The sequence below is a fragment of the Rhinopithecus roxellana genome, chromosome 4 (assembly GCF_007565055.1).
Source record: "Rhinopithecus roxellana isolate Shanxi Qingling chromosome 4, ASM756505v1, whole genome shotgun sequence".
Classification (NCBI taxonomy): domain Eukaryota; kingdom Metazoa; phylum Chordata; class Mammalia; order Primates; family Cercopithecidae; genus Rhinopithecus; species Rhinopithecus roxellana.
The window spans coordinates 17447817-17464950 of record NC_044552.1 but is presented as its reverse complement, the minus strand read 5'-3'; the positions used below and the strand labels follow the sequence as shown (position 1 = coordinate 17464950).

The following is a 17134-nucleotide window of genomic DNA, read 5'->3' as shown; positions in this document are numbered from 1 at the left end:
TGAGCTCCTTATATTATCCATGTGAAACCTGTGGTCAACCCAAGATAGGAAACTTGCTTTTTTCTTTTTTTTTTTTCAAATTTTCTGTACACAAAAATATGGTTCTTTTGGTTCAAAGTGTCCTGTGCCTTTATTCTTCCCATTCATCGCTTTGTCTTCAGCACTGCAATGAGTAATTCACACTCACCTCTTTTACGGGGTGTCTTATTGGCAGTGCTCAGGCTGGTGGGGCCTTGCCAGGAAGTGTTGATGCTGTCGGGTCCGGGTGGGAGCTGAGTTCGCAGGAGGCTGTCACTGAGCATGTGACACTGCCTGGCTTCACTGCCTGGCTTCACTCTAATTTTCTGCTTTTTAGTCAGCACTCTGGCCCCACTCTTTTCTTTTACATTGAGGAATTTCAGAAGTTAAAACACTGCCCTCGCGTTTCCAGTCATCCTTGCACTGTAGCCCATCGTTAGAGCCCAGATCCCGACGCTTGTTTTTGCAGGAGTGTTGGCAGCACCCCGGTTCTCACTGAGGGCAGAGGCTGTGAGTTTTTTCTGTTCCTTAGAGCATGGAAAATAGAAGCCTACTACTGTGCTTCGATTTTCAGTGAGTACGCATGTTACCTGTGTGTCTACATGAGCTGGTCCTCCATGGCGAGTGGCTTAGAGACTCTAGACCTGAGCACGTTGATCTCAGCCCTGGGTGGGGCTGCCCAGGGGTTTGAGCAGCACAGGCCAGGCCCTGGTGCCCTGACAGCAGGACAGCAGCGGGAGCAGTCTGGGCGCACCTGGGGATGTGGCTCTCCTCCTGCGGGAAGAAAGCTTCCTGGTCTCCAGCACGAGTTCATTTATTTCACTTTCACTTACGTCAGGCTCATTCTGTTCTCTCCTACCTCCCAGGTAAGACTTCTTACCTTGCAGTTACCCTTTTTCTCAGGAAGAATCCGTTGATTTCTGGATTATATTGAATTACTCTTCACTCAGCCGTCTTAGCAAAATAGACTTAATAACACCTGACCCTTCACATACGTGTGTGTGTGTGTGTATATATATATATAAATATGTGTATACGAAATTGGCTTCTCAAAAGAAAAAGTGTGTTTATTTGTATACCACAGTATGTGACAGAATCAAAACCTGATTGTATATTTAGAATAAGCAAATGCCTGTTCAGAAGGTTGATTGTAGTTCTTGATCTCTAGCTCAACTTTCCCAACTAACCGGTAGCGTGGATGAGACTCTGGGAGAATATTTTCCTTAGTGTTGTTACCGTGAACGTCCATGCTTTTCCAGTGCAGAATGTTCCCTGTTGTACAGAGCAGATGTTCTCAGTGTGGACAGCTCTAGACGGCATTCTGGAATCTCCCACTCCAAGGGAAAGAAATTGTTTTAGAAACACAATAAAACAGTATTTTGTTTTTATGGGGTTTTTTTCCTGCGAAATGATGATAATGAAATCTCTTAGTGAACCCCGAGAATGCCAGGACCCAGGGCATGCATCCCCTTTAATCCTCACTGCAGCCCCCAAGGGTGGGACAATTATTATCTCATGTGATAGATGAGAAAACTGAGGCTCACAGCCTTCCTGCCGAAAGTCACAGCTAGCAGGTGTCACAATTGGGGTTTGGTCCCCAGTAGTCCGACCTCAGAACCCGCATTCTTAAATTTTGTGTGTACCTGCTTTTGAGCAAACTGAGGCTCATTCAATCTCTACCTAGAATCTGATATTTTATTTTGTCCAGCCTTTAACTTGCTTTACAGAATCAAATTCAGTGTGGTTTTATAAGAAGTTTTTCCTAAAAGTGATTCCTTAAGATGAAAATGGTCCTTCTGCTCAATAACTTGACTTTTACCTTTGGCAGTAAGATGCTATCATTGATATTTACTGTGCATTTTATAAGCATTGTTACCACCCTCTGTATTTTGTCTGTTACTGCTTATACTGTGTGTGTGTATGTTTTATAGTGTGTGTATATACACACACATATATATGTTTTACCATACCTGTTTTACAGTGTGTGTGTATATATGTTTTACAGTATATACAGATACGTATCTATAGATATATTCTGTGTGTGAAGAAATTGAAGAACATTCTTAAATTTTCATTTTGAGGCCGACTGAGTGCCGGTTATAGAGAGTATCAACAGTGACAGAAATGAAAAACAATGCAAGAAAACTTCTCATTTCTTTTTTTTTTTTTTTTTTTTTGGCCTGTATGGAAATACTCCTTTCACCATTTGATTCTCGAAAGGAAATAGATAGTGGTGGCATTACTTTCTGTTTCTCCTCAGAAAACTCTAAGGCATGGGGTACAGCCTGCCAGCAAGGGAAGGGAACTTTTTTTATTCTTAATGCCTCTTTCTCTCCTTTCTTTCAATTTCAGGTGTCAGAAACTATTTAAAAGAAGCACTGGTGAATATAATTGCCGTGCATGCAGAGGTAAGGTATCATTAGATGTTCCTGAGAGATATGGATAACCGAAAAAAAAAAAAAAAAAAGATACAAATTTGATAAAATACATGGTGGTCTTTTTTTTCCCTCAGAATGTATTTTGGGTATAAATAAGGTGCAGCTCAGCTCTTACTCGCACTGTCTCTCTCTCTCTCTCTCTCTCTCTCTCTCTCTCTCTCTCTGTGTGTGTGTGTGTGTATGTTTACCTGTGAGTCTTTTTCTGAAGTATGTTTTCTTTAATAATTACAGCTAAATTGATTAATTTTTGAAAGGTGAAGATAGATTGCAAGGATGTCTATCCTTCAAAGAATAGTAAATCCCTTATCTTGGAAAATGCATTAACTTCTTTTTAGCCAGTGTACAAATAAGCACTGGTATCTGATTCCTGTAGCAGTGGCTGGGAGTCCAGAAAGGCAGACACTGCTTAGAAGGAGGCTTGGGGCAGGCCGACACTGGAACAGATGCGTGGTTTCCTGTCCGTGGTTGACTTAGGGTCATGCAGACAGTACTGCTGCTTCTGGACCATGTGAAAACTTGCACTCACTTGACACGCTTTCATCTTAAACTTTGTGTTAGCATCCTCGATGAACATCCTGGCTAGGAGGACTCTTCTGAGGAACATTGAAAGAAGAGACCAGAGCTACCACCGTGATCTGTGACTACCTGTTTTCATTCAGTAGTTTCAGGATTTGTTACTCACTGCTTTGCCGACACTTTGAGAAAGGCTGTGGCTCACAGACTGATGGGGGGCAGATAAAGTGGGGCAGATCAAAGAGGCTACTGTTCAATCGTTTCCACTGTTGCCTGGGCGCCTCTGAGGCGACAGGCATCTGAGAAGGGTGTTTTTAGGTGTGTGCTGCCTGCTGTATCCAAAAGGATCTGAGGCCATCAAGGTAAACTGAAAAAAAAGTGGTTAATTAAGAGTGAAACCCAGATATGACCAGAGAAAACAAAGATAACACTACCTGGTTCTAAATTTGGCTAGAAGTTTGAAGAACCAAGAGCAGAAAGAAAACTGTAGAATGTTACAGGTTTGAGTTCTTAGTGAAAGGGAAACATACAATTTCATCTCTCACAATAGAATTTGTATGTGATTTAACTCAGGCAGGAATTTACCACATAGATCTTTTTATAATGAGCAATATTTTTCATTGTGATCTTATAAAAAAACATAAAAATTCTGTTTTTGTTATGTTAGCATCCTATAAAATTTGAGCCCAAAGTGCACATGTGGGTGCAGTAGTTGTAAGCATTTCTCTGGTGGGCAGAACTGAGATCTGTGGAAACTGCTGTGATGCTGTTGATTCCTAGTGAGGCAGCTTTTATTAATGTCCATTATCAACTGCCATGGGATTATAATGACTGAAAGTAGAATTTCATTCATAATATTTAACTATTTGCTACATAATCGTAAGTTGCCAAAAATTTACTTGGACACTCAAGTTATGTGTGGGTTAATCCAAGTATTTAATGCTGGTGGCTCAATCTGAAAAAAGGAAAAACTTAAAAAGAAAATGTGATTTACTTTCATTTATAAATCATGAGTCAGATTTCAGTAAATCTCCAAAGACAGTAACTCTCAGTTTGAAAGTATCAAACTTTAAGGTTTGAAAATAATGTAAGTCAAATAAAAGGACATACATATTTAGCACAGTATGTGTAAAATTTTGGGGGGGGCCTGTTGTCCAATACAGAACAGGGCACCCCATATGAAATGGTGTTTGTCAGAGTTTAAGGAGAGTCTGACACAGTATTTGTTTAAATTGTGGTAAAATATTGACCCAGTATGTTTTTATTTCTCTAATTTCTTCTTTAGAGATGTTTCTTTCTGGTGAAAGGGGCAAGAGGAAAAAGAAATGTTCAAAACAGTTTTTATTTTGTCAACATCAGTAATGCCTTTCAAAATTACATTTGCCAATATTGTATTTTTAAGAGAATTTTTGTTGTTAATCTGTCAGTAGAATTTAAATATAAGTCTGTATCTTCCTTTCATTTATAATTTTGGTCTTTTAAAAATGACTTAGAAGTCCTATTGATTTCCTTTTGTTTTGAAAGTTACTTTGTTTTTAACAAATTCAAGTCAAAAAGCCCCACAAAGCACCATGTCTTCCTGTTTCAAACCAGGTGTTCACTGTTTCCAAAGAGCTGGTCCCTCGGGTGCTCTCCAAGGTGGTGGAAGCAGTTTCTGAAGAGCTCAGCCGACTGATGCAGTGTGTCTCCTCCTTCAGCAGAAACGGAGCTTTACAGGTAACAGAATCGTTCAGTTTCATATTGAACTTCTGCTGTTATTTATACCATATAAAATGTCTTTAGTCATCAGTCTTATGACGTAAGACAGGCTTCTAATGGATCTATGACTGAAGAAGTTCATATCCTTTCTTGCATAAGCCATACCCACGAAGCATTGTCTGCAAGTTTCAGAGCTTGTTTCTTTACAGTAGAGCAAGACCTTAAAGACTTCTGCCAAAGCATCTGAATGCAGAATCCTTCAAAAGTTTTGTGATTTTTATTTTTATTTTCCAACTATCTTCATGACATTCAGTTCCGCAGGAAATTTTTAACAACTTGCTTTTAATAAGTCTTTTGAAAGCATTCAGTGCAGTTTGCATAGAAACAACAAGTAACTGTCTCTTGTGTTTAAATTACATGATGATAAATGCCATAAACACCAGCTGACTTTGGCATGCACGTAGCCAGCTGGTAGCTGCTGAGGTGTGCATGCAGATGGAAGCGTGCGCTTCTGGCCGTGTGGTAGTGAGTTTCAAAAAGCAGTGTCGTTCTTCTTCCAGTCGTGGCTGAGGAAGCTGCTATCAGGCCAGCCCTCCACAGATAACAACTGTAAACTTGAATATCAAAAAATAAAGATGTTTTTAATTTTGAAAACATCCCTGAAGATACCAGAGAACGACCACTGGTGGGCAGATTCTAGAGTAAATGGCACCTGGGTGAATTTCTTACTTCTTATGGATTTTAACCTAAAGGCAGGTCCAGGAGTGCCTAAAACTCCAATACAAAACGTGCTTTCTGGCTTGAAAAACAGGCTTTGGAGCAGCCACAACTACAGGTAGGTGAGGGGCATCCCAGAGAGGAGTCTCGCCATGTGCGTGGTCAGACTGCCCTCCAGCCAGCCCAGCTGAGGCTAGAAGAACTGAAGGAAGAATTGGACTGCTGCCCAAGAGCCAAGAGTTCTTAGCTGGAGTCCAAATAAGTTAATTGCTTGCTAAAACAAACAAATAAAAAATCAGCAGTCCTTAGAGACATATTACAGAATCCAGAGTCTCCACAGCGTAACATTGAGTGTCCAGGATCCACATTTAATTGAGTTAAAATGTAATTGAAATGCACAAATAAGCAGGAAAACATGACTCATTCCTAATACAAAAAATGATCACCTGAAGCCAACCTTAAGCTGACCAGGTATTGGAATTAGCAGGCAGGGATTTTCACACAGCTGCATCAGATGATGTAAAGGAAGCTGTGCTCCTCTTGAATCAGTAGGTGGGAAATCTCGGCAGAGAAAAACCCTAAAACAGGAACTAAATGGAATTTCTGGAATGGAAAAACACAGTAGATAAATTTTTTAAAATCTACTAGATGATAATAATAGAATAATAGAATTTTTAAAAAGTCAGTTAACTTGTAAACCAATAGAAATTATCCAGTGTGGACAACAGAAATAAGGAAAATTGGGGGAAAAAATAAGCAGAGCTCCAGGGATCCATGGGACAATTCAAACTATCCATCATGCATTTAATTAGGTTGTCAAAAGCATAAGAATGACCAGTCAGCCACATGGAAGGATGAACAACATCGTTAGTTAGCAGGGAGATGAAAACACTACAATACAATGCCATTACACGTCCGTCACGATAAAAATGAAAGACTGACTATACCAGGTGTTGGCGAGAACGTGGTGGACTGGAGCTCTCACGTCATTGAGAATGTGATCTAGTGCAGCTACTTTGGGGAAAGCTTTTGCATTTTCTTTTCGAGCTAAGCGTACACATACGCACCCTGTGACCCAGCTATTCCGATCCCAGTTACTTAAGCAAGAGAACTGAAAACATATTTTCAGTCTCGTATGTGTTGTATAAATAGGTTACAAAACATATTTATAAGAATGTTCACCATGGGTTCAAGACATGAAACATATTTATAAGAATGTTCACCATGGGTTTGAGACGAGCCTGGGCAACATAGTAAGACCTTGTCTCTACAAAAAAAAAAAAAAAGTTTTAATTATCCAGGTGTGATGCTGTGTGCCTGTGGTCCCAGCTGCTTGGGAGGCTAAGGTGGGAGGCTTGCTTGAGCCTAGGAAGTCGAGGCTGTAGTGAACTGTGATCGTGCTGCTGCACTCCAGACTGGGCGACAGAGTGACACCCTTTCTCAAAAAAATAAAATAAGAATGTTCGTAGTCATTTTATCATAATCAAAAACTGAAAACAACCCAGGCGTCCATCAGTACAGTAAATAAACTGTAATATATTCTTACAATCAAATACTATTCCACATTAAAGAGAACAAATTACTGATACAGTGCAGTGAATCCCAGAAGCATTACGCCGAATGGAGGGATCCTTACACAGACACATGCGTATACTGTATAGTTTTCATTTACATGAAGTTCTAGAACAGATAAAACTAACTGTGATGAAGAACTCAGAACAGTGGCTTCCTCTGGGTGGTGGGGGTTCCTAGGGTGGGGCCTTAGGGATCGTCACGGGGTGCTGGTTCTGTATTGTGATCTGGGTTTCCATCACACAGGTGTATACGTCGGTCAAAACTCATCAGATGCCACACTTTGAGATTTGTACATTCCAAATATAAAAAAAAAAAAAATGGTGCAGAGAGTCCACTGCATTTAATGGTATGCGCCCTGAAGTGGATCAGAGCTGTAGGACTGAGTGACGGATGGAAGCCGTGTGGTCATGTGAGGCTGTGTTATTGGGAGAGCCTGTGAGTAAACAGGCGTTCAGCTGTAAAGTTCTTTCCAAGTCTCCATACGTTTGAAATTCGTTCAAAATAAAATACATATTTGGGAAAAAGAAGAGCAGAGAGCACTTGTTAATTTGGTTAGGGGAAAATCTGTTACAAACGCTTCTGTTGTATTTCCATTTGCTGCCAGTTTTCTCTGAAAATGGATTTATCAGATCTTTGATGTGATAGTTTAAGTTGAAAGGTCGTGGTTATTCTAATAATTCCATCACAGGGGATCAGTAGTGTAAACTGTGTAATACTACAAATGAATTAACAGGCAGCTGCAGTGGCTACCGGGGGCCTTGCAGTCTTGGAATTTTAACAGGCATCTGCCCTCTTTACACATTACCTCTGTTACCTGCTTGTCTGACGGCTAAACCACTCTCAGAACCAGCAGGGAGAGGTTGGGAAGTGATCTCAGAATTAGCTGGAAAATTTTTTCACATACACATGTCCAGAAACTGCTGGCCACCAGACTGTTCCAGCCTCCAGTTTTTGAGACCTCCTTGGGCCTGTACAAACATGTGTATTTTGAAAAAGGCCATTAGTCTAAACTCCCCGCTTCACTCTCCCACTAAGAATGACTTTGAGAGCTTCATTCCTTGGGGCCATAACTCTAAGAGGGATAGCGAGTTAACCGTGGACAGGCAATTCCCTAAAGTGCCAAACTCCAGAACTGTCCTGAGAGCTCGGTGAAAAGGGGAGTGATGGTTTGGTGATTTTGGCAGATCTTTTAGCATGATGTTTTCTGGATTACAATTTTGTAGGTATTATATAGCTAACCACAGTTTTTATAATTGGCATAACTTATAGGTTAATTAAAACACTCTATGACCTTGATTGAATAAAATTTCTACCAGAAGATTGGTTTTGTAGTAATTTAATCTTTCTCCTAAGATAGTCAGCTGAAAGTTCTACCTTTTTTCCTGGTAGGTCTGTTTTTACCTATACTAGAATATAAACAAAATAGAGACAGAAATTTTCATACTTTCTAGCATTTGTAACTTTCTAGTTATATACTGTTTTTCAGGCTCCTAAGGGACTGAAAAAATGAAACCAAACAATTGCCTTCCAAACAGAAAAAGGTCACTGAATATCCTGTGTCATATATGTCTGCTTTGATCTAGATGGCTTACAGAATTTCTGATAAACTCTAAAGAGCTGGCTGTGTCTTTTGTCATTGTTTTCTGTTTCGTCCACTCCTTGAGAATAAGGGATATTTCTTTTAAATGTTCTCCTGTGGGTCCCACTCACTGTGGGCACCTACTTCAGAAAATCAAGTTATCATCAGTAGGTCTGCGGGAGCTCCCAGGAAACCTGACTTGTCCGTCAGATCACACTTCTTCGTGCTCGCATACAAGTGAAATCTTGTTAACTTTTTTCTTAAAACTTTTATGAAATATTTCATAGAGCATACGATCTGTCTGCAATAGAAAAAGAACATACAATTCAGTGATTTTTAGTGTATTCAAAGAGCTGTCCAGTCATCACCATAATCAATTTCAGAACATTTCATCCCAAAAGAAACCCCTGACCCATTAACAGAAAGTCTGATCATTTGCCTCCCACACCCCTTGTCCCTACAGACAGTTGGCTTTCTATCTCTGTGATTTGTCTACTCTGAAAATTTCATCTCAATGGAAGCATACAAATACGACTGGCTTCTTTCATGTAGCATAATGTGTCAAGGTTCATCCATGTTGTAACATGTGCCAGTGCCTCACTCCTTTTACATATGAGTAATATTCCACTTTAAATACGCCACATTTTATGTATCCATTCATCAGTTCGTGGGCGTTGGTTTTTTTCCCACTTTTGATTAATGTGCAGAATGGTTCTGTGAACACTCCTGTACAAGTTCTTGTGTGGACATCTGTCTTCATGGCTCGTGGATGCACACCAAGGAGCAGAATTGCTAGGTCGTATGGTTACTCTATAATTAATCTTCTGAGGAGCTGCCAGACTGTTCTCCAAAGTGGCAGCACATTCCTACCAGCAGTTTTTGAGGGTTCCAGTTTCTCTACATCCTCACCAGTATTTGTTACTGTCTCTCTCATTGATTATGGCCATCCTAGTGGGTGTGAAGTGATGCCTCGTTCTGTGGGGTTGTCTTTTCACATTCTGGATGATGTCTTTGTAGCACTGGATTTTTAATTTTGATGAAGTCCACTTTGTTTTGTTGTTGTTGTTTATACTTTCGGCATGATTTCTAAGAAGGGTTTCCCAGCCTAAGGTCACAAAGATTTACGCGGGGGGGATTCTTCTGATAGTTTCATAATTTTATCTCTTACATTTAGATCTGTGATCTGTGTTGAGTTAATGTTTGTGTTCAGGAAGGGATTCAGCTTCGTTCTTCTGCATGTGGATATCCAGTTGCCCGGGCACCATTTGTTGAAGAGACTGTTCTTTCCCCGCTGAGTGGTCTTGGCACCCCTGTTGAATAGCAGTTGATCACGAATATAAGGGTATACAGTATATAAATATATTTTAGCTTTGTAGTATGTTTGAAGTCAGAAAGTGTCAGGCCTCTAAATGTGTTACTCTTTTTTAAGATTGTTTTGGCTGTTGAGTGCCTTGCATTTCCTTATGAATTTTAGAATCAGCTTGCCAGAAAAAAATAAAAGCAGCTGTGATTTTAATAGAGATTGCATTGAATCCATAGAGCATAGTTTAGTTTTTGAGATGAAGGCAGTGTGCCTGGAAGGGCATAGGTGTCAGGAAGCCAAGCCACATCCTCACCTCTGTGGGGCATGGGTCCTTTCAGGGCAGTGTTTCAGAGTGTCTTTCCTCTTGCAAGACTAAAGAAAAATTGGTGGTTAGAGGGTAAATACAGATGGCTGGAAAATCATGACACAGTCTGTGCTTTTCATACGGAGATATCTAGTTCCCTGCCCTCACACAGTCATCCTTGACTACAAGTTAATTTTCAGTCAACGCATATTTTGTGGTAGCAGATTTCTTTGGACTGTTTTAGAAACTCTGCTCATGACTGGCAGTCACCACGGTGGTATTACGCCAAGCGCCGTCCTGCGACGAGCGGGCTGGAGACCCCTCACCTCAGTACTTGTTTATATTTGATAATATAAATTTTCCTGTTGTCACTTTGTCTTTTTCTCATTTTCAGGCAAGACTTGAAATCTGTGCTTTGAGGGACACTGTGGCTGTTTACCTGACACCCGAAAGCAAGTAAGTTGCAGTGTTCTTTTTTTTTTTTTTTTTTTTTTTTTTTTTTTTTTTTTTTTTTTTTTTTTTTTTTTTTTTTTTTTTTTTTTTTTTTTTTTTTGAGGCGGAGTCTCGCTCTGTCGCCCGGACTGGAGTGCAGTGGCCAGATCTCAGCTCACTGCAAGCTCCGCCTCCCGAGTTTACGCCATTCTCCTGCCTCAGCCTCCCGAGTAGCTGGGACTACAGGCGCCCGCCACTTCGCCCGGCTAGTTTTTGTATTTTTAGTAGAGACGGGGTTTCACCGTGTTAGCCAGGATGGTCTCGATCTCCTGACCTCGTGATCCGCCCGTCTCGGCCTCCCAAAGTGCTGGGATTACAGGCTTGAGCCACCGCGCCCGGCCAGTTGCAGTGTTCTTTAGTTCTGAGTGCTCTGTTAAAAATACAGATTGTCTTACTAGTGAATTCTGTCCTCTGTAAAGATGACTGATCAGAGCACATGCTCATCAATTTGTGACATGATCAAGTTTATGTCAAGGCCACTTCTTTGTAACACAATGTAAAGGAAAGGGGTTTAATACAATTTTGTTTTTCATTTACTACTGACAAATAAATCTTAGTCTTAAAAATAATACATCAGAGTGTGACATACTTCTTAAAGCAAAAGAGGATAAGAACTGAGTCTTAGTCTATTCATAGCAGACTCTGAAGGACAGCTCAAGTGCTGTAAATATCAGTATGAGGAAGCCTTGTGGTTTCTCTGCAAAATTTTGTAGTGGAAATTTGATGATAATTTTTAAGCTGTTTTGAACGAAAGTCAGGATTTCCTACCATTGAAATTTCAGTAGGTGAAGTGAAACAGAACTACTGTTTGCCTGTGCAAGGTTGTTTACTATACGGGCAGCATTACCTAGGAAATACTGGGTGATATGTTGATGTCCCCGAGAGGCCAAGTAGTATGCAAATGGAATGTTTGAGAACACTGTAATATGCTTACTCACTCATTTCCAGCATCTGATAACATGGCTTGCTGTCATTCTTACTGTCAGCTTTGCAACTGAAAAGACTTTTTCCATTTTTTCCTAACACATGAAGTTAGCCTTTCATTCCCATCGTCGCAGCTCACCAGAAGCCATTTCTAGCCTCCATGTTCATTGTTTAGCCACAGCTTTTCCCAGCCATCGTTTGTCTGCACAACATGCTAACAGGATGGAAAGCACCCAGCCTGTGTCGGATGTGTGCGCACTTCATGTAAATGCCTGCTCTTTCTTCCTGCTGACTTAGTTTTACAGAGTATAAGGTACTCATCTGTAGAGGAAGATTAAAATATTCTAGGCAAGCTTTTGAGGGGATTAAATGAGAAAATGTGCCAAGTCACTTTTTAATTTTCAGTACCCTGCCAACAACAGGTGGTATAATGTTTATCATTACTGTCCTACTGTCAAAACAATTCCATCACTTTTCTTTTAATTAATCAAAAAGAGGTGCATAAGAAACAAGCTGATGATGGAGGTAGAGGCAGTGGTTTCCACACCAGGAAAGAGCCTGCTGAATGTGGGGAGGGACCTGAGTGCACCCAGCCACCCGTCCCAGCCCCCACCGCGCCCTCCCGGGAGCAGCTGGAGATGCCCAGCACCAGGTTTTATGACTCTGTTGGAACTTTTCAGTCTTCCTCTCTGTTGCTGTGACAACTTGCCCCTGATTTGAGGAATACTGCTGAAAAACATACTTCCTGGTAGATTGAGGAGGATGTTTTTACAATATAGAAGTAACGACCCCCTAAAGTCAAGAATAATTACATTTATTTCTTCACCTTAACCAATCATAAAAGAAGAGATAAAAGTTAAGAACTGTTCCTTTGTGAATGGTACAGGTTATTCCCCAACAGTCTCCACATGATGCTTTTCATTTGGTTTGGTAATTTTTCTAATACTTTCTCCTTGTAAAAGCTAAACATCCCGAAGTTGTCTTTTTAAAAATTCTTTCCTTTTACCTTCGTGTAAGGAAATCATGTTGAATTTTTAAAGCATCTCTATAACTCTCCATTTTTCAGCAAGTTTTAAGTAGGCTGTATTTAAGTATTACAAGACATTGGCTGCAGATCAGGCCCCGTGCGTGCCAAATACTGTGAACACCCCGCTGTGTGTCATCTTTCATTTCTTAGTTTCTTTCCTTTCTTACCAGTCACTCCATCTGCAGTTGTTTGTTTTGAAAAGACTCCTTTTAAATTAAACATGTGCACATTAAGCTCTCCTCTGTCACCAGTAGCATCCTGTAAAAGAAGATCTGTTTTTCCTTTAGCTTTTCAAGTTGCATTTCATTTCCTACTTGAGCTTTTCTGGCCCTGCTGCTACAAAGCCTCCACCTGGTAGCTACACCTTCACTTTTACTTTTACTTTTTCTATTGTTTTTCACTTTTACTTTTTCTCGTATTTCCTTGCTTCACTGGCTTTTATTGGCTTCTCAATAATTAAGGGATGCTTAAGAATTTGTCAGCAGTTCTCCTGTGCAAGGCTTCAACTTCAGTGTGGTTGTTTGTGTTCCAGGTCAAGTTTTAAGCAGGCCTTGGAAGCCCTGCCCCAGCTCTCCAGTGGAGCAGATAAAAAGTAAGTCCTGTGTGCTGTTCTCAGGAGCCAGTTGCATGTGCCCAGCAAGGTTTTGTTACGTAAAGTACCTTTTAAAAAGGAATAATAGTGATTTGGATTCTAGGAAGAGCAGAATCCAAATAAGAATCCGAATAAGAGCTGTTAGTAGGTACATCTCGTCACTGTCACTTGCATGTCTTCCGAGTGACAGAATAAGGTAAGACCTTTCTTCTGGGTTGAGGATAATTTAGAAGTTGGCTTTCGTTTCAAGTGACTGGTACAGAAAATGTCTTAAGAAAGCTCACTATGACTTATTCAGTAAACTGTGTTAGTAGCATATATCCTTAAGAAGTAACGGAAAAAAGAAGACCGCACAGTAAAATGCAGGAGTCAGTGATTTTTTTATCTTTGAGTAACTCAGTAGTGTTCATTTTGTGTTCTATAAAATATAAAATGTTATGAAAGAGTAGATGTGCACATATGGCATCATAAAGTTTTATATATACGTATATATTTCATTAGACCACACTGATGATCTCAACCTGACTTCAAACTTTACTACTCATAGAACAGGAAACAGACCTAAGAGAAAATCTAGGCCAGGTAAATTTACAAATATCCAGGCTCCCCCACACTGAGGCAGCAGAAACTCTGCAGTAGCTCCTTTACCACGCCCTCCGCACGTGGCTGCCCGTCCATGGACAGGCGTGTGTGGTGCACTGACTGTGAAATGCTGGCACCGTGAACGCAGAGCAGACTCAGTGCAGGGCAGAGAGAGCGCATGGGCTGGGCGATGGGGGGAAGCTGTCACATCACTGAGGCACAGAGCGGGCAGCAGACCAGCCCTTCCACCCTGCAGTCCCCGCATCGCCCCTGCTGTGCACGTCCCACGTGGGCACATGGCGGCTGTGCGGACAGTGCTGCTGCTTTCTCTCACTAACTTCCAGCCTCTATTTGAATTGGTTCCAAACCCTGTTCATTTCTTTAAAATAAATATGATAAAAGATTAAAACAGTCACTGTTACATTTCATATGTGGAACAGGGCTCAAAAGGTAGTGTGTTCGAGTCAAGAACAATACACACCCTGAAGTAGACCCTGGTCAGGACTGTATTTTAGGTTTGCTGTGGGAGTAGTATTCTAATATTGAACGTTGTTAAACTGTGAAATAGTCTCTTGACCTCAGTACTGTTAAACCCACTTCTTGGTTGCTTCATCCAAACCAGGAAAACTCCAAGATCCTTTCTAGCTTTAAAATTAGATGACTAGGGCCAGGCTTGTGGCTCATGCCTGTAATCCCAGCACTTTGGGAGTCCAAGGTGGGCAGATCACAACTTCAGGAAATCAAGACTATTCTGGCCAACATGGTAAAACCCCGTCTCTACTAAAAATAGGAAAATTAGCCAGGCGTGGTGGCGTGCACCTGTAATTTCAGCTACTCAGGAGACTGGGGCAGGAGAATAGCTTGAACCCCGGGAGGTGGAGGTTGCAGTGAGCCAAGATCGTGCCACTGCACTCCAGCCTGGGTGACAAGGGCAAAACTCCATCTCAAAAAAAAAGAAAAAGAAAAAGAAATTAGATGACTATATCAAATCAGTTGGGGGAACAGATTGAGATAGCAGGTAGCAAAGCGATTTGCCTAGTGGAATTAGCCCTAACCCTCCTTCCCCTGGTGATTAACCCACTGCTTTCGCTCCCCAGTCACTACTGGCTGTTAAAGACAAAATGCAAAATGAGAGGAAGGGAAAGTCACCAGTGGCTGCTGGGGGATGGGGTTAGGGAAGAGGCTGACTGGAGTGGCAGCAGGCGAGAGGGTGCAGCGGCGCCCCGTGCTGTGGCCTGCTACACTCTGCTATGGGTTTGCCAATGTTCATAGAACCATTTAACAAAAAGTGAATTTGAAGGTGTGTAAATTATTTTAGAGTTGAATTTCTAAAAAGAATAGGCCCAAGCATCAGTCTGTTTTAGGGAGGAATCTAATTAATCTTGGGAGGGGATAGGAAGGAGATGTTTCTATACAAACATAAATACGTATATCAGTATATCCTATTTGACCAACTTCTTTGATTGATGTGTTTCTTTTGCTGAGTTGAGGATCCACAGATAGAACTTTCCAGCTGCCTTCTCAACACAGCAAGCACAGGCAGAGCCGGGCAGCTGGCTCCCCTGGTGTTTTCTTGTGTTGCTAGGCCACCCCATCTGTCAGGCTGTAAAACAAGTGTCTCCTTCCTCCAGGTTACTGGAAGAGCTCCTGAACAAGTTCAAGAGTAGCATGCACTTGCAGCTCACCTGTTTCCAAGCAGCTTCTTCAACCATGATGAAAACATAAATACCTGCCAAATAAAGGAAGTCCAGGAAAATAACAAGTAATAAGACTGTTCACTTTCTAAGTACCCTAAAGGTATTTGGTGTATTAAACATTGGGTTTGCCATTTCTCTCTCTTTTTTCCTTCCTCTGATTTCGAAAATTGTTGGTATACACTTCAACTAAAATGACCTCATTTGAAATGCCCAAGAAGTATTTGTTTTGCCATTCTTACTAGATCAGATCCTGTATGACTTTAAAATACATTTTAAAATATACTTTGCATCTCAGCAGAAGGTTGAGTGCAGCAGGAAGAGCTGCTTCTGGAGGGAATGTTCTGGAATGGCATGGTACATATTGAAGCATTTCTCAGTGTCCCATTCACGAAAGTGCAGGCAGCTCCCGTGACACATGGAGAGACTGATTGATAAGAAGAGATTTGGAAAGTTATATGCAGACATCTTTGGAGCTCTTACTGTCCTAACCTGTGCAGCTGTGCTTAAAACCCTTATTTCATATAAATGGCCTTAAGTTTTCTAATTCAAGCAGATTTTTGGAAAAATTTGTGGTCTCCATTAAAATAAATATTACAACTGGGGTAGATTATTTGTGGTCCAGGTGTCTGTGATTTAACTTGGCATTTCGCTATCTGATTTTTATTTTTCACAGGACTAAGCATTAGCAGTTTTCATTCTCACTCGCTCTTAATTTATGTGCGTCACTTCACATCCACGTGTTGCAGTCCCTGAGGCCCTGTGTGTTGTCTGTGATGGGGTGTGAGTGCCGGTCACTGGGTTACACTCACAGGTGCTGGCGGGGCAGCCGCAGACTTCAGGGTCCCCTAAAGGAAAGGCCAGGCTCCCCATGGACGGCCGACTCCCTGCCCACCGCTGCCCCCTCCTTCAGCAGGTGACCTTTTCTGTGCCACCTCTTACCCAGCGAAGGATCTTGCTCAGTAGCTGGAAGAATGCTCCTCTCACACAGTCTCTTCTCGGAAACTTCAGGATGCTCCTTGGTCACCAGGCAGTGGGAGCTGTAGACCAGCCGCATGCACTTGCCCCACGTTCACTGCTGACTGGCTTTACTGGAACAGGTTCAGGTCACAGTGACTTCTCTCACAGTCAGCCGCCCGCCCAACGTCATCACACCGTTGCATCTGAAAACTGAGGAATTCTCTACTTGTAGTCGGCTTGACAGGGTTTTCAAAATTGTCTAAGGTTATTTTAAAGTCTCCTTTTTTAAATGCTAAAATTAATGTCCTCATTAATGCAAGTAATTTTAGAGCACAGTGTAGCCATGTATAGTTTCCATTATTTAAAATAAATAAATGTGTTGGTTCATTTGGTGTATGGGGGAATCGTAGTAACTGGAAATGAAAGTTCGATCTTTTACAAATGTGCTTGATAAAGCTGTTAATACACAGAATATTGTCTTTCCTAAGTCTGTTAACTGTTGTCTATAACTCAACTATGAGCTAAATTTAAAAACTGCGACCATGAATGTTTGTGTTGTTTTAAATATCTAGTGCAGCACATTCAGCCAATAAAGAATCTGCCTTTAATCTAAGTTGTAGTTTGCTTGACATTTTTCTCTGAGTGTCTTTACTTCAACATTTTCATTTGCTGAATAACCTTTTATATTTCTACTGTTAACACCCGAAATACTTATGTG

The 17134-nt window shown here is 41.1% G+C and overlaps 1 protein-coding gene across 2 annotated transcripts in view; it reads left to right on the top strand.

The window, feature by feature from the left end:
* The window catches only part of EXOC2 (exocyst complex component 2), a 199342-nt gene extending 182313 nt beyond the window's left edge, over positions 1-17029 (top strand). For both annotated transcript variants that reach the window (XM_030928550.1, XM_030928549.1), the window contains 5 exons: positions 2371-2426; positions 4563-4685; positions 10540-10601; positions 13121-13180; positions 15394-17029. In XM_030928550.1, the coding sequence (XP_030784410.1) occupies positions 2371-2426; positions 4563-4685; positions 10540-10601; positions 13121-13180; positions 15394-15487 (395 nt within the window). In that variant the 3' untranslated portion in view covers positions 15488-17029. The remainder of the gene's footprint in view (positions 1-2370; positions 2427-4562; positions 4686-10539; positions 10602-13120; positions 13181-15393) is intronic.
* Positions 17030-17134: the final 105 nt, after the last annotated feature.